This window comes from Podarcis liolepis (genome assembly GCF_965112155.1).
Source record: "Podarcis liolepis genome assembly, chromosome: 6".
In the NCBI taxonomy this organism is placed as follows: domain Eukaryota; kingdom Metazoa; phylum Chordata; class Lepidosauria; order Squamata; family Lacertidae; genus Podarcis; species Podarcis liolepis.
Genome location: NC_139559.1, coordinates 72,919,632 through 72,946,374, shown reverse-complemented (window position 1 = coordinate 72,946,374; position 26,743 = coordinate 72,919,632). Strand labels below are relative to the sequence as shown.

Here is a 26,743-nt window from a genome sequence, read left to right as displayed (position 1 = left end):
TCCTTAGAGATTTGAAATAGTATAGATCTATTGCACATTAATTCAAGGAACTCCCCCCCCCCCACATATGTTGAGGGTTCTGGGTACAGGCAGGCAGTTATTTCTGAAGAGCACTGGGAACAGCTTCCCCCTTAATTTTGTACAATGACACTAGCGCTGATCCAGCACTTGTAGCTTGATATCTGTAGAAATGGAATGGGAGGGAAGAGAGTCACTGTGGGAAGAAATGCTTGTGCATTCCTATCCTAATTGCAGTTGATTCTTCTAGCCTGGCAAGTCAAGGGGCTGTCGAAACTGAGAAGACTGAATGGCAACGAGATTCTAGTCAGATCAGTTTCACTCTTGGCTTAGGGAAAAAACTGTCCTTGAATGACAGAGCAACGTTTAGAGAGGCAGCCTTGCACTGCTTCTTCACTTCTTTAAAAACAGCTGCATGTGTATGAGAGTTTGCAAAAGAATAAAAAATGTGTGTGTGTGTTGTGTGCAATGGGCAGCATCCCTTTGCAAGAATGGGGGGATTGTGAAAACATTTAGCAGTCCAAAATGCATGGTTGATGGGCAGTGCAAAGGCTGGATTGTGTGAGGAGACAAGGAGAGTGTCATTGTCTCTAAATTGGTTATTCTGGCCTATGTGAAATGTGTTTCAAGTAGCAGCTTTTCCCTTGGAGTTGTTGAGTGGGTTTATATGTGTGGCTTCAGATCATTGTGGGTTAATGCGTGTGTGTCTGTGTGGGCTTGAATATGGCCTACCACCTATGGGGACCACAGATTGGAAAAACATTTGCCTCCCTACCATAGTGCCTCTGTAGTGGCCATCATTCAATGGTATGATCACTTAAGTGCAATTAGCTCTTTTATAGCTTCAGTGGACTGAAAAGCAGCACAATGCTGAAGGCACTTTGGGGATTACCTTTGGATCAGTTTCTTGGTCTCTTTCCATCAAAAATGCCGTTATTTTCTCTTTGGGAGCATCAAGTTTTAAAATCTATGCATTGCAGCCGAAAGCAGTGCGTATCCTCCTAGTGTAGCTGTACGCAAAGTCCCTTATTCATCATTTAGAAGGTTATTGTGCTGAACTTTTTGCGGTATAAGCAAAAAACTCCTAACCTTCAACTATACGTAGACTATTAATGCCAGTTGCAGTTCTTCATATACATTGTGGGAACACTTCATCTCAACAGCATATGTATTTTTTCAAAGGCAAAAGGTTTTCACTCTGATAAACGTCATTTTCAATCGGAAGCATTGAACTAAAGCTTAAGCAGATGGCCCAGACCAGTTTCTCAGTTTCAGCATGCAAGGATGGTTTAGTGATAAGAATTTGAGATTAAATTTGCTATGCCAGACCTTGAAGGAGACCTGTTTAGATTGCAAGAGAATAGCTTATCTGAAGGTCATGATCTGCATCAAGCTAGTTTTCTTTTTTCCTTTCTTTTAAAAATTGCATTTCTGAGAGGATGTGCCTCACTGTTAAGTCACGACAGAGGAGGTTTTGGCTATGAGTTTACTTTGGCTGATTTCATCGCAGCTGTGTAGATTTAGTGAAGGCTTGATACTGCAAATGCTTTTCCCATTGAAGCCAGTGGCTGTTGGGGTGGTGGTCAGACGGAGACAAGTGAATCACTATGAAGGCAAAGTTCACATATTCAAGATCTGTGTCCAGAGATCTATAGGACCTTTAGGACACATGCAGAGCAGCCAAGAGGAGAGGACACAGCTTGCCTATGGGAGTATCCATGTAATACAGGGATGGGGTACCTCAGGAATCCTCTCTTAACTGGACCCTAGCAATTCTTCCCAGGCCACACCCTCCTCTAGCCTTGCTTTGTACTCAAGTATGTTTGCCTGACTGGAATGTGCCCTTAAAGTCTGATAGTGCATCTCACTTTCCTAGATTGAGGATAGAAAAGGATGTGTGACTGCATGTAGAAATTAGTGTATTGTACGAAGGTAGAAATGACAATAATTGTTCCCCCCCACACACTATCACCTCTGGACTCACCCACCACCTTGCGCTAAACAGGGTCCCCGCCCCTGATTTAAGCTGATGGTTTAGCCATCGGGGAAAGCACTAACAGCAGCTAACTTGCTTGTTCAGGGGTATCCAGCATAGTGTCTCCAGATAATTTTGCTATTGGCCATGCAAGTTAATGAATGATGAGAGATGTAATCCACAACATTTAAAGGGCACCATGTAGGCTTCTTCTGTGCTAGTTAGTTTAGATCTTAGGCGCTGCGGTGTTAACTCTGAATGCAGATGCAGATGATGCAGATCCGACTTGGTTGGCCCTTCTCACTGGACCTGCAAGGCAAAAAAGAAAGCTACTCCCTCATTCTAATAGTTTAGTATTTGTATTCTGAGGCTCTAAGTGCCCTTTTCTCTCATTCTGATTCACTTATATTTTGTAGAATAACAGCAGCAACAACAAGCTTTCAACATATAGTGGTACCTCGCGTTTTTACTTAATTCGTTCCGGAGGTTCGTTCTTAACCTGAAACTGTTCTTAACCTGAAGCACCACTTTAGCTAATGGCGCCTCCCACTGCTGCTGCGCCGCCGGAGCACAATTTCTGTTCTCATCCTGAAGCAAAGTTCTTAACCCGAGGTACTATTTCTGGGTTAGCAGAGTCTGTAAGCTGAAGCGTATGTAACCTGAAGCGTATGTAACCCGAGGTACCACTGTATATAAAAACATAATAAAACATTAAACATAAACAAACTTCCATATACAGGGCTCCTTTCAGATGTCTTCTAAAGGTTGTAGTTACTTATCTTCTTGACTCGGGGGGGGGGGGATCACATAACTCCATACTCTCCAACTTTTCTGTGATGAAAATAGGGATGTCCGAAGGAAAAGTGGGACATTCCAGGGTCAAATTAGAAACCTAGATGGCTTCTGTAAATCCAGGACTGTCCCTGGAAAATAGGGGCACTTGGAGGGTCTGTAAGTTCCGTGGCAAGTTTTTGTTAAAGACGTGCTCATGCAGAGACTCTAGGAGGTCTTCAGCTCCTGTCTTGGGATTCCCCTTCTTTCTTGGATGGCAAGACCTTTCAACCCTCTTTCTGGGCGACCTTTGATAAAAGCATCCTCCTCCTTTTCCTTTTCTTGCTGTCAAAGCGCCTGTTTCACTTCCAGGCCTGTAAATGATTAGCTCAAAGCATAGTTAAATGGAGGAGGGACTTCTATGCAGAGGAAGCACCTTTTGACTCATTGTTTTAGAGGTGTTGTGCTTAAAAGGCTTTTCCACATGTGTGGGAGAAGTTTCCTAATTCACTTATGTGCATTTAGCGTCTGGGTTATAACCTGTATTGAAAGTTGGTTCGCTTGATCTTATTGTTGAGCGTCTTCTTCTTAATCACAGAAATAAAGTGCAGTTTTATTTGTTACAGGCATGAAAGGACTATGTTTCGGTTCCATAAACAAACCTCTAACACAGTGTTTCCCAACCTTTTTTGGGCAACGGCACACCTGTTTAATGAAAAAAATCTCGCGGCACACCACCATTACACCCCGTGACGTCAGTGCGCAGCGTCACGCCGGGAGGGACGCACGAAAGTGAAAGTCTTTTCCCTCCCCCTTGCCGGGAAACCTCCAAGCTTTGGGGGTGGGAGGAGGCAGCAGAGCGAGGGACTGAGGGACGGCGGCAACTGAGGCGGCGGCTGTTGTGGTGGTGGCGGCGATAGCGGGCGGAGGAGGGGGCGGCGGCGGGGCTTGAGGAGCCGTCGCCGGGAGTTGCTGCTGCTGTTGTTGCTGCTGCTGCCCGGACATGCCGGCCTCCTCCTCCTCCGCTGTCTCGCGCTCCTCCCTTTTGCACGCGCTGCCCCGCCGCTCGGCACCACCACCGCGGAGCCGTCCCCGGCTCGACGCGGATCCCCGCCGCCGCCGCCTCTCACCACCCGACTCGCCCGCCTCCCTCCCACGGCACACCAGCCAACGTCTCACGGCACACTAGTGTGCCGCGGAACACCGGTTGGGAAACACTGCTCTAACATTTGTGTGTTTTGCAAATGCTAACGTTCAGCACATCTTGCCAATGCTCATGTTCAAAACTAATTTAAGTTGCAAAAAAAAAAAAAAAGCCCAACCCAATTCACATGTCTCATCCTCATCTGTGAACTTCCTTTGTGTGAGCCTTTGCACTACTGCCTTTTTATTCCTATAGCAACCTGGCCTCCTTTCTGATTTCAATCTGGTAGAGATTAAAATGGTTTGTTTTCTGATAGGGAGTTTCCCAGGGAAGCTTTATTTAAACAATCTTAGGAGCTTTTATTATCTCTGAAAGCTAATTACATCAACCGTTAGGAGGCAATGCCTTAAAAAGGACCTTTTCACCCCAGGAAGAAAAAGCAGTAAACTGTATCCCGCTGCTATGACTTTGCTGATTTTGTTATTCACAAGGTGATGGCTATCCAGATCCTTTGCTGTGTATTCTTATATTCTGAATACAGTATAAGGCATCTGGGATTGGGTGATTAACGAATTTAGGTGTGTACAGTCATGGTCTGAGCCAAATCAAATAAAAGGGTAGTGCAATTTATAGCAGGCAGGTGTAGTTGGAAATAATGTGAACCTTTTTCTGTTCATGATTTTTAGACAAAACTTCAAGTTGCTTCAGCGAAATAGGAAACAAAGTGTAGAGGGATGTGTGTGTGTATCATTCTTCTCATTGCATTGTATAAAACATTAAAATTAATGAACTCTACCAAGTTAGGGCAATTAATTTCAATAGATCTGTTCTGGTCAGCACTTAGTTGTGTGCAACCCAGTTTCTCTTCTAGCCACCCTTTCATGCAATAGTGGGGCGGTTTGCGCCAAGCCTACATATTTATTTAAATATTTAATTGTATGTTCCATTTAAGTTGGAGATAATGACTACTAGTTTGCATCTGTTTGCACCAAACCTGACAGCACATCTAAACAGGCTGTGTCATACTCCTTGCACAGCCTTTGAGGGGCAAGCTGGGGGTGTGGGTATTTGCTGAGCAGATTCTGTAAGGGCAGGGCTACTGAGAGAGTGGGTACAGAGGGTATTGACGTACCAGAGCCACAGCTAAGAACATGAGTCAGGTTTTCTCCCAACAGCAAAACCATCCCTGAGCTGTTATGTAAGGATGTCTATGTAATGTGTTGGAAGAATAGCAATGAGGGAAAGCGGATGTTCCTCCTAGCATTTTGAAATGTCCTAGCTACACATGAAGTTTGCCTTCTAGTCTGGCCTTCGAGCTCTTTCTTCTTCAACCAGAAGGTTAGGACTTGCTACCTGACCTGAAGCGAATCAAACCAGTGGCTTTAACATCAAACTCATTCCTCTAATGTTTGGATTAAAGGTCAGTCTCAGGTTGAAAAAAGCTGAATATTCCTGTTAGCTCACCAGGTGACTGGGGCATCTCTAGGGTCTCAGGTAGAAGTCTTTCCCAGCCAGGGGTGGCTCATCCTGTTTTTGCCACTTGAGGCGAAACAGGAAGTGTCGCTCTGCCCTGCCACTTCCACTACTTGTGCCGATTCCCAGCAAGTTCTCGTGTCCACCACAAGATCTTGTGAGATTTCGCTGAGATCTTGTGGGAAATTGGTGCTGATGCTGGCACCACTTCTCTGCCAGCCATGCAGGCAACAGGGCAGGTAGCAGTGCTCATTGGGGTGCTGCCTCAGGGACTTCCACTGCCTGAAGCAGCAGCTTCATCCTTCCTCATGGTTGGGGCAGGCCTGCTCCCAGCTCTACCACCTGACAACCTTAGGAACCTAGGATGCTGCCTTATATTGAACCATATTATTGGCCAATCTTGCTCATTATTGACTACACCGATTGGAAGCGGACTGGGGTGTTTCCTAGCTCTAACTGGAGACTCCAGAGATTGAACGTGGGGCCTTTTGCATGCTAAATGTGTTCTCTAGCACTGAACTATGGCCCTTCCTCACACGTTAACGGGTAAATTCAGGTGTGCTTGGAGATCATGTGCTCTACCCTCCATATATTGCTTTTCAAATAGACTTTTGTTAAACTGTCCTTGGGATGGCTTGTCAAATTAGATTCAAAGTGTGTTAGAGAACAAGATGGATTTGGTGGCTGTTTGCAGGCAGTAAAAAGTGAAAGCCGCTTTCCTCTTCAGGATGTGATTATGTATATTTTGTGGCTTCCTGTAATTTGATGGAGCACATAGTAATACATTAAGCAAAAGAAAAGAGCAAAAAAGTTACGAGAGTCACGTGGGAATAGGAGGGGGCACAACTGTGAGTGACATAACACATCTAATCTTGGCATTTCTCCAATTCCCATAGCCTTTAGCCGAGATTTGTAGAAATGTCCTGATATGCGCAACAGCAACATGTCAGTAATTCTTAAGACGTCAGAGCAACTCATTGGGCAAAACCAAAAACCTATTTTAGCTCCCTAAAAGTGAAATGCTTTTGTAAAGCCAAAGTTCAGTCTTTCTTCCAAGAGCTTATGAATCTGTTTATGTTTTGAGTGATAAGGCTCATGGGCTGATTATTATTACTCCCTGAGAATCTTCCAGTAATATTTGAAAATACTGTTGTTTTATTTCCCTATTATAGGGGTGGGGAATCTGTTTGTCTCTTTGGGCCTGATCCTCATCAGGATCTAGACTTGCAAGCCAAACTTCACAAGTGGGGAGGGTTTCCCATTTGTTAGTCACCTGATATCACAGTAACATCAAGTTTCCTGCTTGGCAGGGGGTTGGACTCGATGGCCCTTGTGGTCTCTTCCAATTCTATGATTCTATGATTCTAAGTGATTGAGCACTTTAAAATTCTGAAGTTGGGACTTCAAAGTACCACATGCAGCCCACCCAGGAGATTTTGGATGTGTGAGGGACTATCCCATGGGGAACTCCCTTACGCATATGATCAAACAGACTTTGCAAAGAAAAGTCAAAATAGCAAGATTGCTCAGGCTATTTTGCGCCTGAGGCAGAAAATCACAAAAGTACTCTACCTCTCCCCATCCCTGAGAGCAAAAATAAAACAATAAATTAAGTAACTAATAATTTGCTGCCCTTTCACGACACCCCAAAATAGCTGTCTGAAGCAAGTACATTACTATGCCCAATGGTAGGGCCAGCCCTGCAAAATAGCTTTCGAATTTTAATAGTTTCTCTTTGGGGGAAAATAGCTTTTACTTTAAAGGTGATTCACATGTCTGCATTCCCAGTAATAATTGTATTTTGAAATAACTAAGAGTGTCTAATTGGCATGCCAAAATCAATCCCAGTTTGGAGTAGGCAAATCACATTCTGAAGATAATCTGGATTAAATTTCCCAGGTGATTGCTGGAACTGGATTGGATGCTGGCTCTGGCATTCAGTGATTATCTCATCATCTGTGAAAAATAGGGCCTCCAGGACAACACTTTTCAGATCAGATACCCATGTATCGGAAGCTTAACTTTCCTAAACACACTGTGCTGCATTTTTTATTTGGCTTTCTGTTTTAAGAATTTTGCAAATAGGTCAGATGCTGCAGGATCTGAAACTTGTTTCTAAATCTAAAGCACTGTGTAGGGAAAAGGAGATGTACACTGGGACCAAAAGCTAAGCCATTCTTTTTTTCTTTGTTTAAAATAATGCCTTCCATAGTCATTTTTACATTTTAAACAACTAAACATTTGCATTCTGCACATGAACTCAAAAAGTTTCTAAGGTCATTGGAGCAATAAATACACTTGAGAACTTTGCTGGACCTCAGCTCTCATAATCTCTGACCATTGGCCATGCTTACTGTGACTGATGGGAGTTGTAGTTCAACCACATGTGGAAGGCCACATATTAGCCACCCCTGCTTTAGATAAAACACTGAACAACTTTCTTTTTCCCTTTTAACAGGAACTCGCCTTAGCTGTTGGGTCTTTATACAAGCATAGGATCTGAAGTTGGACTGAATGTGTGGTGCCAAGGCAGGGGCCTGTTGGTGTAATCCGATCTCCCCCACCCCGGTGTGGCTCCTGCTTGCCATCTAAACATAACTTCTGAATGCCTTATTCCTAAAGGCAAGAGGAAATATTAATGGCGGTGCCACCCTACCATTTAGAACAGTGGGAGAAAGGTCTAGCTCCCCTGTCCCCTTTTGGAGGGTTTCCCATAACCTTGGCCATTTTGGGAAATAGGATGCTGGATTAGATCAGTGTTTCCCAACCTTTTTTGGGCAAAGGCACACTTGTTTCATGAAAAAAATCTTGAGGCACACCACCATTACAGCCCCGTGACGTCAGCGCGCAGCGTCACGCCGGGAGGGACATGAATTGCTAGCAAATTACATAATCACCTCCTTGAGGGCTGGCTCATCTTCTCCGAAGGCAGAACCCCATTAATTAACAGCACAGACTCACACCATAGCCAAGACGAGGGGGGAAAACCTCAGTCATGCACAGTCATGCACATGTGGGGGCTAAATGAGGACGAAGACCGGGCAGAGAGCAGGGTTCAAATCACCCCACCTGGCCAGGACAATCCCTGGGTGCTCCCTTGGGCCACTCGCCTGACCCACCTCGCAGGGCTGTTGTTGCGAGGATAACACGGGGAGAACCACGGGCCCCCAGGAGCTCCTTGGAGGAGAAAGTGGGCGATGAATGCAATGCACGAAATATATGAGAGGTGACCAGGTTTTGCAGGTGAGGGGCCCCCGCCAGCCTCCGCTTCCAACACCCGGCGCAAACGACGCCGAAGTTTCCCCCCGGGCTCGGCTCGGGGAGCAGCACTGCTCCCCCCCGGCTCCCCTTCGCCCTCCCGGCTCTCTCTGCCGCCCACTGGAGACCCCCCTCACCTGCCAAGTCCGGAGCGCCGGTGGAAGTTGCATGCAGGCATGCAGGGCGCCGCGTTGCCATTGGATTGCACTGCACTCCATGCAACGCCTGCACGCATGCATTGCCTTGCACGCCCTCCAAGGGGTCTCCCCACGGTCCGATGCGTCCCCTCCGGCGCGGATGCAGCATTGCAAAAATAAAAAACCCCCAACGCAGCCCTACCTGGGGGGGCAGCCTCCGCCTCCGACGCTCCGCCTCCGTGGGGATCCCCGGGCTCCATCCTGCCGCCCGATCTCCGCGGGGGCGCAGGCAGGCTGCGCGGGGTCTGCGCGGAAGAGCCCCTGCCCGCCCAGCCGCCGCCGCCGCGCTCATTCCATGGCCGGGAGAAGAGCGCTTCAAACAAAATGCCCGGCCCGCCAGGCCACGCTGGGAAACGTAGTTCGCGCACCCCGCGCGGGCACGGAGCCCAAGGGCGAGGGGACTACGGATCCCGGCAGCCCCCGCGCTGGGGACGGAGGAGGAGAGGCCGGGTGCAGGGATGGAGGGACGGGTGGGCAAGCGAGTGAGTGAGTGGCAGCCGCCAAGCCTTGGCCGAGAGCCAGGAAGGGCCTCCCCGGAGGAGGGAGGCGCAGAGCGGGAGGGAGGGAGGGAACCCCAGGGGTCATCTAGTGACGGCGCCCCAATCGAAAATTTGACTTTAAAAAAAAATCTTTCGAATTTTTTAATTTTTCCCGCGGCACACCAGGCAACATCTCGCGGCACACTAGTGTGCCGTGGAACAGTGGTTGGGAAACACTGGATTAGATAAATAGGTCCTTGGTTTGATCCAGCAGTGCTCTCTTTGCTTTCTTCTGCCCCTGCCCTCCATGCAATCATCTGAAGCTCTGAGCAGAATTTGTACACGCACAATTGTATATGCACAAGAACCCTGCAAAAAGTAAGGCCTCCCATGTGTATTGTCTTGGTTCAGAGGCCAGGGGTGGGGTCTGCCCCTGTGATTCATCTCCCCCACCTCTTCCCCCCACACAGTGTACCCTGCTGGTCATCTGAGCAAGACCGTAGGTCGGGATGCCTTCCAGATGGCCAATGGTCAGAAATGCTGGAAGGCATTTGGATTGGCATCACTTTGGAGGCAAGAAACCTTGTCAGAATCTCTGTATGAAGCAGCTACTTCACTTTGCTGAAAGCTGATTCTATTTTTTAAAAAATAGAAAGGCATTAGAGGGCCATGAGTCAACAATGTCACTTAAGTAATGCCAGTGAGTTCAGCAGAGTGACTTCTAAGAGGAAGGGTTTGCTTTGAAGTAATGTTAAGCTCAGAGGTGGCCAACTGTGATCCTCCACATGTAGTTGGACTGCAATTCCCATCAGCCCCAACTAGCATGGCCAATGACTAGGGATGATGGAAGTTGTAGTCCAACAACATCTGGAGGGGTCCACAGTTGCCTACCCCTGGTTTAGCTTGTCATTGAATGCTGGCAGAATGGGAAGAGCCTTGCGTTGTGCTGGATATTTTCTCAGTCGAGGCTGGAGGTCATGAACACTGACAGGAAGCGAGCCTTAGGAACTTTGCTGTGATAAGGAGATCAGGAATAGGAAGCTGTTTTTCATGCTGTAGAGAAAAAGTTAGACTGAGAAGATGATAGAATGCAAATAGGTGGAAAGCAAAGCAGGGAAATAAGTGGGACGGGAAGGAGATAATACGAGAAACAGATGGTGACATTTGGGGAACGGCACAGAAAGCGGAGAATGAAGGACCCAGTAGGACAGTTATGCCCAGTTCCTGTTAGAAATGACAAAAAAGGTTGTCCGGTCAGTGTGTAATCTGAAGTATATTTATTGTTCTTTTTTGTTTTAGAACAGTTGGAGGAATAGGAACAAGTAGCCATAATCACTAGAGGAAGGAAACTGTGAAGGCTTGAGGGACTTCGTTTGCGAGAACAGAATATAATATTCACGTTGGTTGGAGCTTGATGACATTCAGAAGGTAGAAAGACTGCCTTTCTGCAAGTTTTTAATGTAAGACAGCACTTGGTGCAGACCGGTCCCTCGCCATTTTTCACTTTTTCTGGCTATAGACAAAAGATGAGATTTTCAGCATCATACAACTTTATCTTGAGAATACAGGGAACTGGGGAACCTGAACGCTTGGCTTATAGCAGATTCCTTTAATATATAGTACACAGAAATACAAGGTGCTATTGTAGTCCATGCCGCTGAATGCCATGTAATATGTACTGGATTGAGATACTGACATCTTACTTTTACATCTTAATTTTTGTGGGGTTTTTTTGTTAATCACGCTATATTGCAGACTCTTTAGGTTTGATGAGAGGGAAGAAATCACTGGGGACTATGAACGGATCCTCTTGTAGAAATGTTGTGGCATGTGAACAGGTCAGAGATGGGGTTGGCAGACCTTCTTTATGAGAGCTATGTAACCCTCCAGCGCCCTCTCTTTCCTGTGCAACGAAAGACTGACTTCAGCCGTAATCCTAAACACATTCACAAGTAAAAGCCCCATTGATGCCAACTGCTGCCAGGGTTGTGCCCTTTGCTACCAAGAGACGGAGTTGCTTTATCTCCCATGACCTCTTTTTTGTCCACCACTTCAGCTTGCTCTCTGCACCACAAAGAACAGCATTGCTGGATTATGTACTGACCTTAAGGAAAGAGTGATCTAACCAACGGCTACAATTTTCCTATTCAGGGTGTCCTGTTTAGCGCGTCTGTATCAAGTGATTCTTGGTTCCCGGTTCTCTTCTGTTCATTGTCTGGGCAACTGGTCATGGGTGTCAGTTTTAAAAGCTTTCAAAATGCTTTATTCATGGACTGTAGCATGTATGATAGCTGGCATTTTTGCATTATTCAAGGAACTGTGAAGGTTGCTTTGGTAATTGTGTCTTTGCCATTTCAACAATTCTTTCTTCTTGCATCATGAAGGCCCACCATTCCATGTATCTGATAAAGTGAACTCTAGTCCATGAGACCATTTGCCACATGGGCACTGCAGTCCAAACCCCATTGGCACTTGGCCAGGGGAGGCCTTGGATAGAGCAGATGTATCCTTCCACCCAGATCTGCTCGCCTCTGCCTATGGTGTGAACAGATAGGCATTTGGAAATGGCTCCAATGGAATCACCACAACACCAACCTGCAGAAAGCCCTGAAACACAGTGTTCCAGGTGCGGGGAGTGGCTGAGCCAGGATCTGTTGGATTCCAATCTGCCCATAGTGCCAATACACTGGGCCCAATCCTGACCGAAGACTGGTGCAGCAATTGGTCTATCCTTCCACCTCCTGTCCTTGCCAGCGGGTGGATGCTGTGATGATCCTGCTGTTTTGTTTTGCCCTCCCCTGCAGCAGTCATGATTTGGATTGCACCGTAGATATATAGTCTTTAGAAGGCCTGCATTTTGCTGTAACAAACACAGCTATCTTTATTGAATTGTGTTGTGGCAGTTGGAATGTCGAATTGGAACCCTGGAAATTTCTACTCATAATGAGTCCCGCTGTATGGCCTGAGGCAAGTCACACTCTCTTAGCCTAACCTATCTCAGAGCTATTGCAAGGATAAAATTGGGCGACTCTTTGCTACCATGATCTCCTTAGAAGGAAGGTGGAATATAAATGCATTAAATAAATAAATAGTACTGCTAACCTCAGACACATGTGTTAAAAAAGTTATGTCAACCAAAAGAGTGCAGGAAATAACTTTCTATTTTGACCTAGGAGTTAATTGTCCATGGCATTTGCCATCTTGCAACTTTTTATTTTTTATTTTGTGTGTGTGTGTGTGTGTGTGGTTAAACTGCAGAGCTTAAAATGAATGCTGAATTTGAGGGAAATGCTCTTAGTTCAAACAGAGCTTAGACTTTTCAGAGTTTCAAGATGAATGCTGCAATATTACTACTATTACTACTACTACTACTACTACTACTACTACAGCATTCATCTTGAAACTCTGAAAAGTTTTCGCAGCCACTCTGGGTTGACTTACAGCATACCTAAAAACAAAATAAAAACAAGCAAGAATAGCTTTCATTATAAGTGTGATGCTGACTGGACCAGTAAGGCGGTGTAGAGATGTATAGAGTTTGCACTCTGGTGAGACCACTATGGATTCACACTTGCCCTTTTCTTTCGTAAGGAATACAGCCTTCCTCATATAATTGAGTTACAGAGCAACTGATGCTTCCTGTTTTCAGCAGAAACGCCGGCTGTGCAGAGTGCTGATTGGTTGGCCCTTATGGCAATCACAAAGCCTCATCTCTCCTTCCTTCTTGCTTGCCAACGTTTTGTGGTTTATTTTTGAACAGCATAAAAACTGGGTAAAAAGCCAGGAGTCTGATTATTATTATTATTATTTACAGCAAGCCAAAAAACCCAGCTGAAGCATGGGAAGGAGACATGAAAATCAGCGCTCGATTAGGAGCCAGATAAGAGTGTGATTTAGGGGACTGGTGAGATTTGAATCTGCCTCATTCAGCAACAGCAACAATATATACTTGCTCCTATAGATAGATACATATACACTGTAACGTTGCAGATAATTGCTTATGTTTTTCCTACCTGAATATGTTTCTTCCTTTTCTAAAACATTATTCCAGAATAGCAACTTTTCCTCTTTAGTTTAAATTTACATTCCCCTTCTGCCTTGCAGGAGTTTTGTAGAGCCGAGATAATGGATGATTACATTCCAGTATAGGGTCATCACATGCATAGTTCTTTAATTTCAGTGACACTTGTACAGAGATGTTACTGATGGTGTGATATATCACTGCCATGAAACACTTGTGCGTTTTCAGATGAGAATTAAGACATTCCTGCATTGAGTGGTCAATAACATGTTAAGTCCATCCCTTTAAAATGTAAGTGCAGTTGATTCTACACAGAGTTGGAACTTGATTCTGCTGAATAGTTTGAGAAATTAGGCTTATCTTCTGGGCTTATAAACACCTTAAAAGTCATTGCCAGCTCTCCTTGTAATTTATTATTATTAATCTTTATTAAATTTGTGTACCACCCTTCATCCGCTAATCTTGGGGTGGTTCACAACATAAAAATGCAATATAAAAAATAAAATAATATAAAATATAAAATAATAATAATAAAATAATAAAAATAAGAGCAAAAACAAATAAATAATGTCCCCTAACAACACATTTAACAGGGTATCAGGTGTCCAAAGGCCTGGTTGAAAAGTAACATTTTTGCCTGGCACCTAAAGGTGTATAATGAAGGCGCCAGACGAACATCCATGAGGAGAGCATTCCACAAATGGAGCCACTGCAGAAAAAGTCCGTTCTTGTGTTGCCACCCTCTGGACCTGCCATGAAGGAGGCACAAAAGTATTGCAATTTGTGGCTTGTGCCCTGAATGCTTGACACAAGAGAGCCTACAAGTAGTATCATAAATCACAGAGCTTTCTTAATATATTGCCTAATGACTATCTTGGGCAGGAAAAGTAATCTTTTTTTAAAATGCACAGTCCAAAACAACAATTAATATTAGGGGCTTAGAATTGTTTTCCAGAAACCCACACTGTAAGTTTATGACAGCACTTTAAAACTTCTTCTATATGTGCATGTATTTGTTTCTGATTTGGTCAGTTGATTGACTTTAAGTCTTGTTATACGGAAGAGGATTTTACGTTTCCAAAGAAGAAGAAGAAGAATCTGGCCACATGTAGCTCACATGTTTTACTTTTGGAAACCCATAGATGAACTTCCAGTAAATCTGCGGTTACGCATTGGAATGGATTGTAAAGAACACATTATTTTGTTCCAAAGTCAACAGCAAAGTGTTCTTCTGCAGAATACGTGCAGTACTGTGGTTTTAATTTGTGTATGAGTGTGTAGGAAGGAGAGAGAAAATCTGGAAGCGTCGGTTAACACGTCAGGGAGAAGGCTTGCTTAAAAGCACTTCTTCCTGACTTGTACGCTTTCCATATGCAAAGAGATCTTGGCGCATGTGTGTGTGTGTGTGTCTATGCAGGAGGAACAGTTTAAAATATGAAACACTCAGACCAATGTTGTTCAGTGTAGCATTCTGTTAACAACAGTGGTCAGCCTCCGGGCATCTGGTGGCCTCTCTGTCTTCCTTTACTCTAGCATGGGGGTAGACAAATTTGCCACGATACTTTCTAATCACATGGAACCTTATTCTGGAACAACAAAATATGGACTAGCTGTTGGTTATCAACTTGATTGCTTTTCAACACTACAATGGGTGGAAGCCTCATTCACTGTCCATGAATTAAAGACACATATGGAACTATACATTTATAAACTATTTAGGGTGGTGGATGGGCAAGATCGTTGAGGCAGTGGTGACTGGTCAGCTTCAAGTGTGGTTGAAGGAAAAGGGTTATCTGGACCCATTTCAGTGTGGCTTCAGGCCTATTTGCAGAACCGAAGGAGCCTTGAGGCACTTACTGATGACCTAGAATCATAGAATTATAGAGTTGGAAGGAACCCCCAAGCCGTCTAGCTCCTGCAGTGCAGGAATCTCAACCTCAAAGGAAGAAGAGTCCACCACCTCTCATGGGAGTCTGTTCCACTGTCAAACAGACCTTTGAGTAACTTCGGCCCTCCCATAAAGTTTTGGGAAACCTATGCTGCGCCTTGCCAACAAAGGTCCGTATAGTTAAAGCTATGGTTTTCCCAATAGTGATTTATGGAAGTGAGAGCTGGACCATAAAGAAGGCTGATTGCCGAAGAATTGATGCTTTTGAATTATGGTGCTGGAGGAGACTCTTGAGTGTCCCATGGACTGCAAGAAGATCAAACCTATCCATTCTTAAGGAAATCAGCCCTGAATGCTCACTGGAAGGACAGGTCCTGAAGCTGAGGCTCCAATACTTTGGCCACCTCATGAGAAGACTCCCTGGAAAAGACCCTGATGTTGGGAAAGATTGAGGGCAAAAGGAGAAGGGGACGACAGAGGACGAGATGGCTGGACAGTGTTCTCGAAGCTACCAGCATGAGTTTGACCAAACTGCGGGAGGCAGTGGAAGACAGGAGTGCCTGGCGTGCTCTGGTCCATGGGGTCACGAAGAGTCGGACATGACTAAATGACTAAACAACAACATGCTGCGTAATCATCTTCTGATACGCCTGCCTTGCTTCTGACTGTGAGATCCCCATTGGGTGCCCTGGCTGAGCCCCCACAGCAAAAGAGCAAAAGAAGGAGGTGGCCTCACAGCTGTTTGGAGCCTAAGTCATTTAGGGCTTTAAGCACTGGGATTGGCACTGTGAGTTTGGCCCGGAACTGAACTGGCAGCCAATCCCTGACTGTTGACTTTGCTAGCTGGGGCTATAATAGGAGTTGAGACCCAGCAACAGCTTCAGGACACCCAAGTGGGTTCCTCACACCCTAGCAGAATGCTCCTCTCCATCTCATAATGGCTTCATCTCATTTTGAGAGGTGGAAACCCTAAGGCAAATCTTGTAAAATGTATTGGAGGGATGTGTGTGTGAAAACCTGAGAAGTGCCGATAATTCTGTAGAGCCTCTGTGATTCTCAAGATTTTTGAGGCACCAGCTGCCATCATTGATGGTAGACAAAGTTAGGCAGCTTCTTGGCACACAATCATTTCAAAGTGAGTATAGTCAAGGCCATGACATGGTTTGGTTCGTAAGGAGGAGTTGGCTCAAAGTCTGCTTGAATTGGTCTCTAGTGATTGTGCTAAATTTTGATCAAAGGCTGCCCACCCATGATCAGATTTATTCTGTCGCAACAGTGAGTTCCAGAAAGATGTGCTTGTAAAAATTAACAGTGGGGTTCTTGGGATTTTGCATTGGAGACTCTGGCTTGGAGCCAAATAGAGTGAATGAATGAGTGGAATGCAAAATGAGTGATGGGTTTGGGGTTACACTGGGAGAGAATTAAACCTGTGACTGTAATATAACTCTTTTTTCTTTCATTGTTCCTCAGTATAAAGGCTTTCTTTCTTTTTCTTTTTTTTAAGGGTACTGGCTTTCTATGTGTTTAGTATTGTGTAGAAAGTCATTTCTCTGTAAGACATGCTTTTACAAGTATTATTTTTAAATTTTTCTTTGCAGGTAACTGAAGACTCTCTATCAAAGCACCTATAGTTGTAACATATTCCCAGAAGGGTGCCCACTAGGCACAAAGAACTACAAAGAAAGTTGATCCGAAGACCCCTGGTGTGGCAAGAATGACTTCAAGTTGTATGATTCCAGTGTTTGCTTTGATGATTGGGTGTTTAGCCTCTGCAGGTAAGTGGCCTCAACGTCAATTTGGGCCTCCAAATGTTGCAAGCACTTGGATTTAATTGCAGGTTGCATTTTTTTTTAATCACCGGGAGGCATTTAGTTCAATACCAATGTAAATGTTCCCTGGTGTGACTGCATTAGCAAGAAATAGTATTGGGAACCTTGTTATGGTCTACAACTACAGGCAAAACTGTAAATTGTAACAGAATGGGCGTGTTCGTATTATGCCTGTGGGCAGTTGGTGGCTTCCATGGGAAATGTGATATAGAACGATATAGATGTTTGGTCTGATCCAGCAGAACTGCTCTTTTGTACTTAGAATGGTACATTTCCGCCCATGTGTGCTTGCTGTTCATTAAGATTTGTTGGAGCAACTCCCCTTCACATCCCATTCAACATCTGAGTTGTGTTTGCCTGGGACACAAGAGAGACCTTTCTCTGTAGTAATGCCTAGGCTTGGGAACTCCCTTCCGAGAAACGCCTGCCTTGTCCTCTCCCTGATTGTGAGCCACCGGAAGGCCAAGGCATTTCTCCTTAGACGGGTGTTAGATCAGCCAAACTGCTCATGTTTTTAAAGTAATTGCTTTTGAGTTTTAAATCTTTGCTGTCCTGGTACATTTTCATCTTTTTGTTGGCTTTGTGTTGGCCACATTTGCACATAATGCTAAACCAAGATCTAGTGCTATCTGCACAAACAGGAAGGAGCCTGAGTGAAGCACCAGGCTTGAGAGCTTCTGCCTCCCTTCCTGTGCTGCCTGAAGAACTTTGCTAGTGTTTAGTTTCAGGTTTCATTAATCATGGCTTGTTGTGCTGTGCAAACCAGAGAGTGTCCTTTAAAACAAACACTGGTCAGTTGCAAAGCAAGCCAACTTCCCAACCATGGCCTGATTTTCATGTAACACCAAGGCAAGGTTAATGGAAGCCAAGGTATATAAACCAACAAACCATGGCTCATGTGTGGATTTTGTGGTTAATAAACCATGGTTAAGATGCTGGGCCAGGTTTTGACAATCAAATTACATCATGGTTTATAAACCAGGGCATATGCAAACTGGGCCCATGAAGCTGACTTGTTCAAGTAAGCTGATTGCTCAAGTAAGCAGATTGTTTGATGTATCACAGTATTTTAATATTCTTTTGGAAGCCACCCAGAGTGGCTGGGGAAGCCCAGCCAGATGATGATGATGATGATGATGATGATTATATTTTGCGTTAAACTATGATGTCTGATTCATATGCAATGTTAAGCCAGGAATCTCTGAAAGTAAAGGCTAGTAAAGTCCTTCTCCAAGCTGGACAGGAGGAACAGGACGAGGGCAGGGGAGAGCCCTGTGGCTTTGGTCGGGCTCTTTCCTGCTTGCACACATGACACTATACCTTGGTTTTAGAGCAAAACTATGAAAATACATGCCGGCTCAAATACATACCAGCAGCAAGTTCATATGTTTTCTAATCCATGGTGTTCTGAAACTGTTTTTGAAGTCCGCAAGTGGTTTTTGTTCTGGCACAAAAGTATAGAGTCCAGCAGGGAAGTGTCCAAGATGTCCAAGATGATGTAGTGGGGAGACAGTGGACAGTGGATGGATGTCTCGTTTAAATATGAGATGTTCTCATTGCGGAAATGGTGACCAGCTGCAGGGAAAGACATGTCTGACCAATAAAGTGCATTACAAGCTGACCTCTTCTCTCTCTCTTTTTTTCATCAATTGCATGGAAAATAATACTCTTTCAAAAATGTGTTTAAACCTTCTGGGACTTTCTCCAGGGTTTAACTTCAACGAAGGCGTCCAGGCAGTGCTTATTTTGATTCGTTAACATGATGTGATGCCTGGATGTTGTAATGATCTTATTTGGTGACAGATAAATATTTAAAAGTAGGCCAAATGTGTCTGAAGGTGATGTGCAGGATATTGATAGTTAATAGCAATACTTAGCATTTTTAACTGCTGAAAGGACTTTACACACATCATCTCAGTTATCCTTACGGCAACTTTGAAACATTAGCCAGCATTGCTAGCCCCTACTTCAGAGAAGTTGGTGGCTTATCCAATGCTACTAGCTGAGTTCATAACCAAAGTGAGATTTGAATTAAAGTTCTTTTAGGCTGCAATCCCATTCTCACTTATGTAAGCCCATTGAACACAGTCAAGATTACTTCTGAGTAGATATATCTAGGGTTCCAGCCTTAATTATTATTTTCTGCTTGCCATTGCATCAACAAATGATTTAGTTGGCTCAGACAGGATCTTACTTGATGATTTTGGAAAACAGAAGTTGCATTTCATCAGCACAAATAAATTAGTGGTTGTTGGGGAAGGGGAACGAAGTTCACCTCTTGGATATATCTTGAGCATTATTTTAATGAATTGCTTCCCATGAGACATCCCAAAAGGATTTGCAATATTTGCCCTCTCTAAAACAATCTTGGAGGTTGTGGACCTCGGCTGCAGGGGAGGAGTAATCATATAACTGGTACAATCTTTGGTCCTCAGTTTCCCAGCTCATTTACAAAGGTCACCAGTACCTTGAACATAGCCTTACAAGGTGGATCTTACCAGGATAAGGGGGAAGGGAAATCCATACTTGTATGCCATTTTGAGCCCCTTTGAAGAGTGGCATCCTTTAAGACGTTGGCTGCATTCACACAGCAGTTTATCCAGTTTTCCTGATGTCTCCCTAAGTGCTACCATTCATGCTGGCTCTGCACTATTTCTACCACCAGAGGAAGCAATGCTTCTGAATACCAGTTGCTGGAAACCACAGGAGGGGAGAGTGCTCTTGTGCTGGGGCCTGCAATGAGGGTTTCCCACAGATATCTGGTCGGCCACTGTGAGAACAGGGTGCTGGAGTAGATGAGCCATTCGCCAGATGCAGCAGGCTCTTGTGTTCTTACATCCTTGTTGCATCATTCCCCCAAATTATGATTGGTACCAAACAGCCTTCATGTCGTATTAGATAATACTGTATAGTAACAGTATTACTATTATTAAATAGCAACAGTATGACTATGTGTTATTGAATAATACTGAACAGTGGGTCCCCCCCCAAAAAAAAAACCTGGTGGGATAGTGTCCTCCTTACTTCTAACACTAATAAGGTTTGTTTCTTTTTAAAATTGTCTTTGTATGAAAGATAATCATATCTGTTATAGCAGGGTTCTTTTAACAACGGATAGTAATGCTTTCCCTTTTTGAAATCTGTTTTCCCTCTTTCACCAATTCTGTTATTTCGTCCTGATAAGGAAACTGTGTCGCATCTCAGTTCTAAAGTCGTGCAACACCATGGTGACGATTGGCATGGAAATGGACAATAAAAATAAACATCCCATTTATGGCTGTGATGTCTTTTTTTTATAGCTTTGCTTTTCTGGAAGGAAAATCCTCATGGGCTTCCTAGAGTGGATTTGCAAAAGAAATTAGAAGTTAAGATAGTAGAAACCCCTTGAACAGCATTGTTAATTGTATCATGGGAACTGGATGAAGATAAGGAAATGTTCACCCACTTGTTCTCTCTCTCTCCCCCTTGCTGAGCATCTTCCAGGTTCAATAAAGCTCAACAATTTATGTCACTGTTTCCTTCATTATACTTAGTCAGATTCCATTGGAAAGTAAAAGATACAAACTTGTTTCCTTTCCTGAAGGGAGAAATAGCATGTGACTGATCTTACATGGCTTTCTTAATTTGAACAACTTGTAAAGACTTGAGGTTTGTTTGTTTTATTATTTTTATTTATTAAATTTCTATGCCACCCTTCATCCAAGGATCACAGGGCAGTTTGCAATATAAAAATACATAACAAGGTAACAATCAAAAACAATATCTCCCCTTTACTATTTAGGAAATAGTAATGTTTTGCAGGGTGCTGTAAAGATAGAGGTATATTTTTAACATAAGAAAAAAGCACACACAGAGAGGTCGAAAGGTGATAAAATGAATGGGTCAAATTGTACCAGTTTTGGTACACCGGGCCATCAAATGCAGCAATAGAAATGCTCCAGAGGTAATGAACAAGATGCCCTCCAAATGTTGTTTGACTACAGTTCTCATCATCCCTGACCATTGGGCCTGCTAGTTGGTGCTCATGGGAGTTGTAGTCCAGCAACATCTGAAGGGCACCATATTGGCTGTATCTTATACCTGTATCTTGAAGCAGATCCATAAAAGACAATAACCATCAGACTCTAAGGAACCTGCAGGCTATTGAATCCTGCATTTATTAGCTAATTTCCCCACATCACCAAGATTATTTTAACTTCTAATATCTGTAATCACCTTCCTTAAGTATCCTCAGAAGTAGGAAAAGAGGTTTAGAAATGATATAGAGAAGTGTTTGTTTTCCTTGGAAGCTAGACCTCTGTATTTGAAGATTCTTAAGTCTGAGTCCCCATGGTTTTCTGATATTGCTTGCCTGTTCATATGGTTCTTTCACTGGCCTCTTTTAAAGCGTGTATTAAAGATTTCTCCCCCCCCCCTCCTAATTTGAGGTTGTTGGTATTGTTTCTGTGTGTCAGAATTGTGCAAGTTATGTCTTGTTTGGCTTTTGTAAAGCTCTGGTTTGCTAGTGGTATATTCTGGGCAAATGGCTCTTGACAAATTCCTCTGTTTTTTCAGAGCTTGCCTGCAGATTTGGTCCCCTGTGGCTTTGATGCAGCAGAGGATGAATAAGAATGCTCACTGAGTAAACATGGAAATTGGGCATTTCGTTAAATCTGACACTAGATTGTGCTACATGAATTCTCAAAAGCATGATACTACAGGGCAGTAGAACATCTACAGTGGGGTATGTTCAGGATTTGGAATTCTGTAGAACTAGGTATTCAGTGTGTATTATTAAGCTATCCAGAGCACCAAGCCAAAAAAGATGTTCTGCATCGCATTCTTAGGTTTTCCTTTTCTGCTTTGCTGCTGTTCGTCTGTTCCACTTCCTATACTGTGTGAAGTATGACTTTGTGCCAAAAAGAAATTTTTGCTGAGGTTTCCTTGAGTGCTACTGAAACTCAAGCAAGAGGAGATTTCCAGAGAGGAAATGAGTTGTGAAATGCTACAAGCCTTTGTACTATGTAATTGCCCTTCTTGATAGTTCTGCTAAGTGATACACTTGAAGATGCAAAACGCTCAGGTGCAAATAATGTGTACTTCATTATGTTATTCCGACAAAAAATCATGGTTTGTTGTTAACTAGCAAAAATAAGAGAGCATGCATTTTTATTCATTTATTGCAGCATATCTCTTATGATTTTTTTATTTTTTTTGGAGGAAGGGGGAATCAAGGTTAAAAACAAAAATAGGCACCAGTAAAATCTTACCATCAAAATCAAACTCCAAAAGCTCCCCCACAAATGACAGGAAAGCAGCACAGTGAAAATCAATATAGGGCATGGCAAAAATAGTCGGTTTTCAAATGTCAGCTGAAATAGAAGTTTTTTACCTGCCTATGAAAGGGCAGCAGGGGGGTGGGTTTGACAATCTGCTTCTGAGCTATGCTCAAGATGCTAGCAATAACTTACAAAACCTTAAAACAATTTGGAACCTGGGCATTTCAAGGACTGCTTCTTCTTGTACTGTTCTGTACTGCAGCTTTTTCCAGGTAACGTGAAGCTGCAACACTTGCTTCCTGGAAGATAGAGGGGCCAGATGGTGAGGTCAGCACACTGCAGACACATAGGCAGGAGGCTGGATTAGCTCCACTGGTGCAATTGTGGAATGCTGGATTGTCTCCCCAGCTGTGGAATGCTCTCCTCAGAGAGACTCACCAGGCTCCATCACTACATGTTTTTATCTCTATCTTCCATCCATGCAAGCAAGAGGCATTGTCAGAGTTCAAGGACCTATTCCAACCAGGCAAGAACTCTCAGGGAGGCTGCAAAGCAGGGCTGGTAAGGGATATGAACTCAGGGGGAGGTGTGTGTCGCAAGGGGCTGCCTTTGGTCCCCGGGCCTGAGGTTCCCCACCCCTTCCATAGAATATAACAGAACTCTGGAATATAGCACTATATTTATAAAGTGCCTATTTATAATACAGAAGTTGCAATGCAATTTATCCTATGTAACTTACAAAGCAACCCATCAAGCACCAGGAACCTCTGACCCACAGGAAAAATTAGACCTGGCAGACAGTTATCCTATTATTGTTTAGGAATCAACAGCGGTTGTTTTCCCCAAGCCACACCCATGACATCAGGTGTGGGACATGTAAAGATGCAGCTGCAAAGGAACATTTGGGAGTCTTAAAGGATGCATCCCATTGTTCCTTGGCAAATGGGCTTTACATTTGGCCTGTTTAAATTTGGCATCAAATGCAAGCAAGGGATTGGCTTCATTTTGGGAGGCTACAGTGCGCATCTTTGCACAAAAGCAAGACCAGTTAAGCTAGATGGACTTCCTCCCAGGCAAGTGGATATAGGACTGAAATATAATAATAATAATAATTTCATTTCATGCAGGAGTGCAGAGCCCTTATCCAGAATGAATAAATGTATTCCTTGCTAAAGGCCTATACTTCTTAAAAGAATCAGTACAAGAAAAACAGCCATTATTTCTGGCCAATAATGTTAACAAAAAAATTCTAGCCGATAATGTTAATGATAAAATTAGGCTCTAAATCCACAAATGAAGCAGGCGTTCAGTTTTTGATATTTACAAAATATTTCTTTTTTTAAAAGAACAGCTGGTGTCTGTGCGCTCGATGCCTTTTATACTTGCCGTATAATCAAAACCTTGATCAGTGACAACAACAATGTTGGCATAGGCAAATATATTCCAGTGGAAAAGTTTATCATATGCAAGGACTGTGGGAGTTCAATAGCATTTTTTAATGAGCACATCAGGACAGCAATTGTTTTTCCAACAGCAGATGCTTCATTTCTAGCCAACACACTTGGGGCTATATTTTTTACACTACTTCATGTGTAACTTCATTCCTCCTGCAGACAGTCCAGCTGTTTGATAGGTGTGTGTATTCCCCTGTGCGGTAGCCAGTGTTTTACAAGCTGTCAGTTACTTGCATATGTACTGTCACCATGCTGGTCTCTTAAGCATTTGTCCCCCATGCTGTTTGTTGATCACTTTCTAAGCGGAATATCCCATTTTGGTGTAATATTCAGTCAAGGGTTCATGGCTGGAAAAAAGTATTTTAACAAGTGAAAAGCAAAAGCTCCCATCTCCAATTCTTACCAATATACAAATAGCATTGGTGAGGTTTGTTGAAAACTCCTTCCAGGCCACTTAGCCTTGCCCATTCATAATGTTGATGTAAATGATAAACAGGGGAAATATTGTTGCCACGGTGGAAGGGGCTCAGCAGTGGAACACACTTTGGTTTAGCAAGGAGAGAACTTAACATGAGCCTGGGTTCAGGTGGCAATGCAGACCCTCCAAGAGTCCCTATTTTCTAGGGATAGTACTGGATTTACAGAAACCATTCTGGTTTCTGATTTGATCCTGGAATGTCCCACTTTTCTTTAGGATGTCCCAATTTTTATCTGAGAAATGTTGGAAGGTATGTGGACCAGGGGTTCCCCTAGTGCACGCTTGACTGGGAGTGAGCTCCGTTGAACTCAGTGCACTTGGCTTGGGAGCAAAAATGACCAGGGAGGAGTACAGTGATTGCGAGTGAGCTCCTTTGAACTCAGTGCACTTGGCGTGGGAGCACTGAGTTCAGTACAGTGATTGCAAGCTCCAGAGAGTAGCTTACTGTGTTGTGCAAACTAGACCTATAAGGGTAACAAAAGCATAATGTAGAAAGAAAGCACTTAGGGTAGGTTGAAAGCTTCCCCAAAATACATTTTGTGACCGCATTCACAAAATGTCCAGAGACTGATTTTGCAGAAACATAACTGACCTTCTACTGTGTGTGGCAATGTGAGCAAGCGCAAAGTTTGCGGCTGCATTATAAGGAGAATGGTGGACCAGATAAACCTTGGGATGCTCCAGGAAGGCAATTACCACATTCTCATGTATTGCATGCACTGTCATTTTTATGACGCTCTGTTTACAGTTGACCCTGGTCTTCTGTTTTAATAGGCAAAAGAGAGAAGCGAACCCAGTCTGGAGGTCATAAATGCCATAATATGATATGTATTTGCATTAATGGATGCATGTGCTCCAAGTGAACTGTCCAGATTTGTGTAACTTGCCTGGCAGATAACAAAGTTGAAATGTGTCCCAGTGTCTTTGATTTACAAACTCACCCCCCCCCCGAGCCCAGCTTAAGCTTCATATTAAAGATTCTGATGAGGACTTAGTTGTCTGGGCCATCCATCTGCTTCTGAATAAATGTCAGTGTTAGGACATCTGAGTATTTATTAGTGGAAAATTTCCCAAACAGTTCATCCCGGGGCTGCAGTTATCTCATTTAATTTGGCTTTGAAGAACAATGTTGGAGGTAGTTTGTTTGAAGGTTTGTGTTTGGGTGCTAATGCATTTTAAAGCAGCATTTAATTGTTTTGGGGCTTCCCTTATGGCCTTTGAAAATTCATCTTTTTTATATATAAAAAAGCCTGTGTTTTGTGGTAGTGGTGATTTGATTGGATGCTGCCTCATGCCAGTTGCTGTTTTTGGATTACTATCAACAATTTTCCTCTTTGAAATAATGTTCTCAGCCATATTGTTCTCATGGCTTGTGGCCACCACTGAACTGACCCTCCCTCTGGGAACCTCAGATTTTCACCCTGGCACTTTCAGGCAAATGAATTTGGCATAGTACTTATCAGACCCTAGAAGAGTCGTAATTTGGCATAAACCTGTCTAACGGGGAAAGGACATGCCAAGCAGTGTCAGTCTTTAGTCTCTAGTGAGTGTCAAGCGTTTCTGAGTCCAGGTTTATGCTCACAAGTCCAGTTGGGGGAGAGAATGAGAGTCTGCTGGTCCACTCAGGACAAGGGTCAGCTTGTCTCTCTGATAACACATCAGATCTCCCCTCAAGCACTTGGAAGCCTTCGCTTCGTTAGAACATCAGCTTTCAGCTCGCTTTGGCTTGTGCCTGGCTTTTACCTCTGTTCTGCCAGATGTTCTCCCTTCTGACTTCCTGTTGCTTTGCTCCTGCTTCAGAGCAGGTTCTATTAGCAAGCCACTTTGGACTGGGCTGTCATAAAATAATAATAATAAAATATTTTCAGATAATTTTTTTTTAATGAGCGCCTTCACATAAAATAAAGGACAGGCCCTGTTCTCAGGATCAGTCTCAGATTCTCACAAAGTGCACATCCTCCATCATTTCTCTTATGAAAGTAAGGAAAAGCCAGACATTCCAGAATCAAATCAGAAACTGGGACAGCTTCTGTTAATCCAGGACTGTCCCTGGAAACTAGGAACACTTGGGGGTGGGGAGGTCTGAGAGTGACAGGAGCTGTGTTAACCCTTTTCTGTTGAGGGGCACATGGTTTGGAGTTGGGCACAAGAGGGTCATAGCTGGGGCCTTCATTATTATTGTCCTCTCTGCCATCTCTTAAGTTCTTTAACCACTGATATCCGATCTCTTCTCAATCCAGTTACCTTGCAGATTTTTAGAAGGGCTTTACAATTATTATTTTTTCGGCAAAAACAAAGAAAAAGGTAGCCATCTTGCTGTTTTACCTATGTTCTCTTAAAAATGCTTAGACATGATGTGTTATGTAACTGGTTAAATGAGTATGTTCTCCTCCCATCTTTTTCTGTAGCTCCTGCTACATTTTCCTTTGTCAATGTAGAGGATTCAGAAGTACTGGAAAGAGAGGCTGCTATATGACGAGAAAAATGGTACCAGCAAAGT

At 43.7% G+C, this 26,743-nt stretch overlaps 1 protein-coding gene and 1 long non-coding RNA gene across 3 annotated transcripts in view; one reads left to right on the top strand and one right to left on the bottom strand.

The window, feature by feature from the left end:
* Positions 1 to 26,743, top strand: part of TGFBR3 (transforming growth factor beta receptor 3) — a 135,673-nt gene that overhangs the window by 6,308 nt on the left and 102,622 nt on the right. The window contains exons 1-2 of one of the 2 annotated variants that reach the window (XM_083511054.1): positions 10,620 to 10,775; positions 16,823 to 16,999. In XM_083511054.1, the coding sequence (XP_083367180.1) occupies positions 16,939 to 16,999 (61 nt within the window). In that variant the 5' untranslated portion in view covers positions 10,620 to 10,775; positions 16,823 to 16,938. Of the gene's footprint in view, positions 1 to 10,619; positions 10,776 to 16,822; positions 17,000 to 26,743 lie in introns of those variants that run through there. The other variant, XM_083511053.1, reaches the window with a different exon arrangement.
* Positions 1 to 26,743, bottom strand: part of LOC310710369 — a 129,887-nt gene that overhangs the window by 18,988 nt on the left and 84,156 nt on the right. The gene's annotated exons all lie outside the window — the stretch shown is intronic.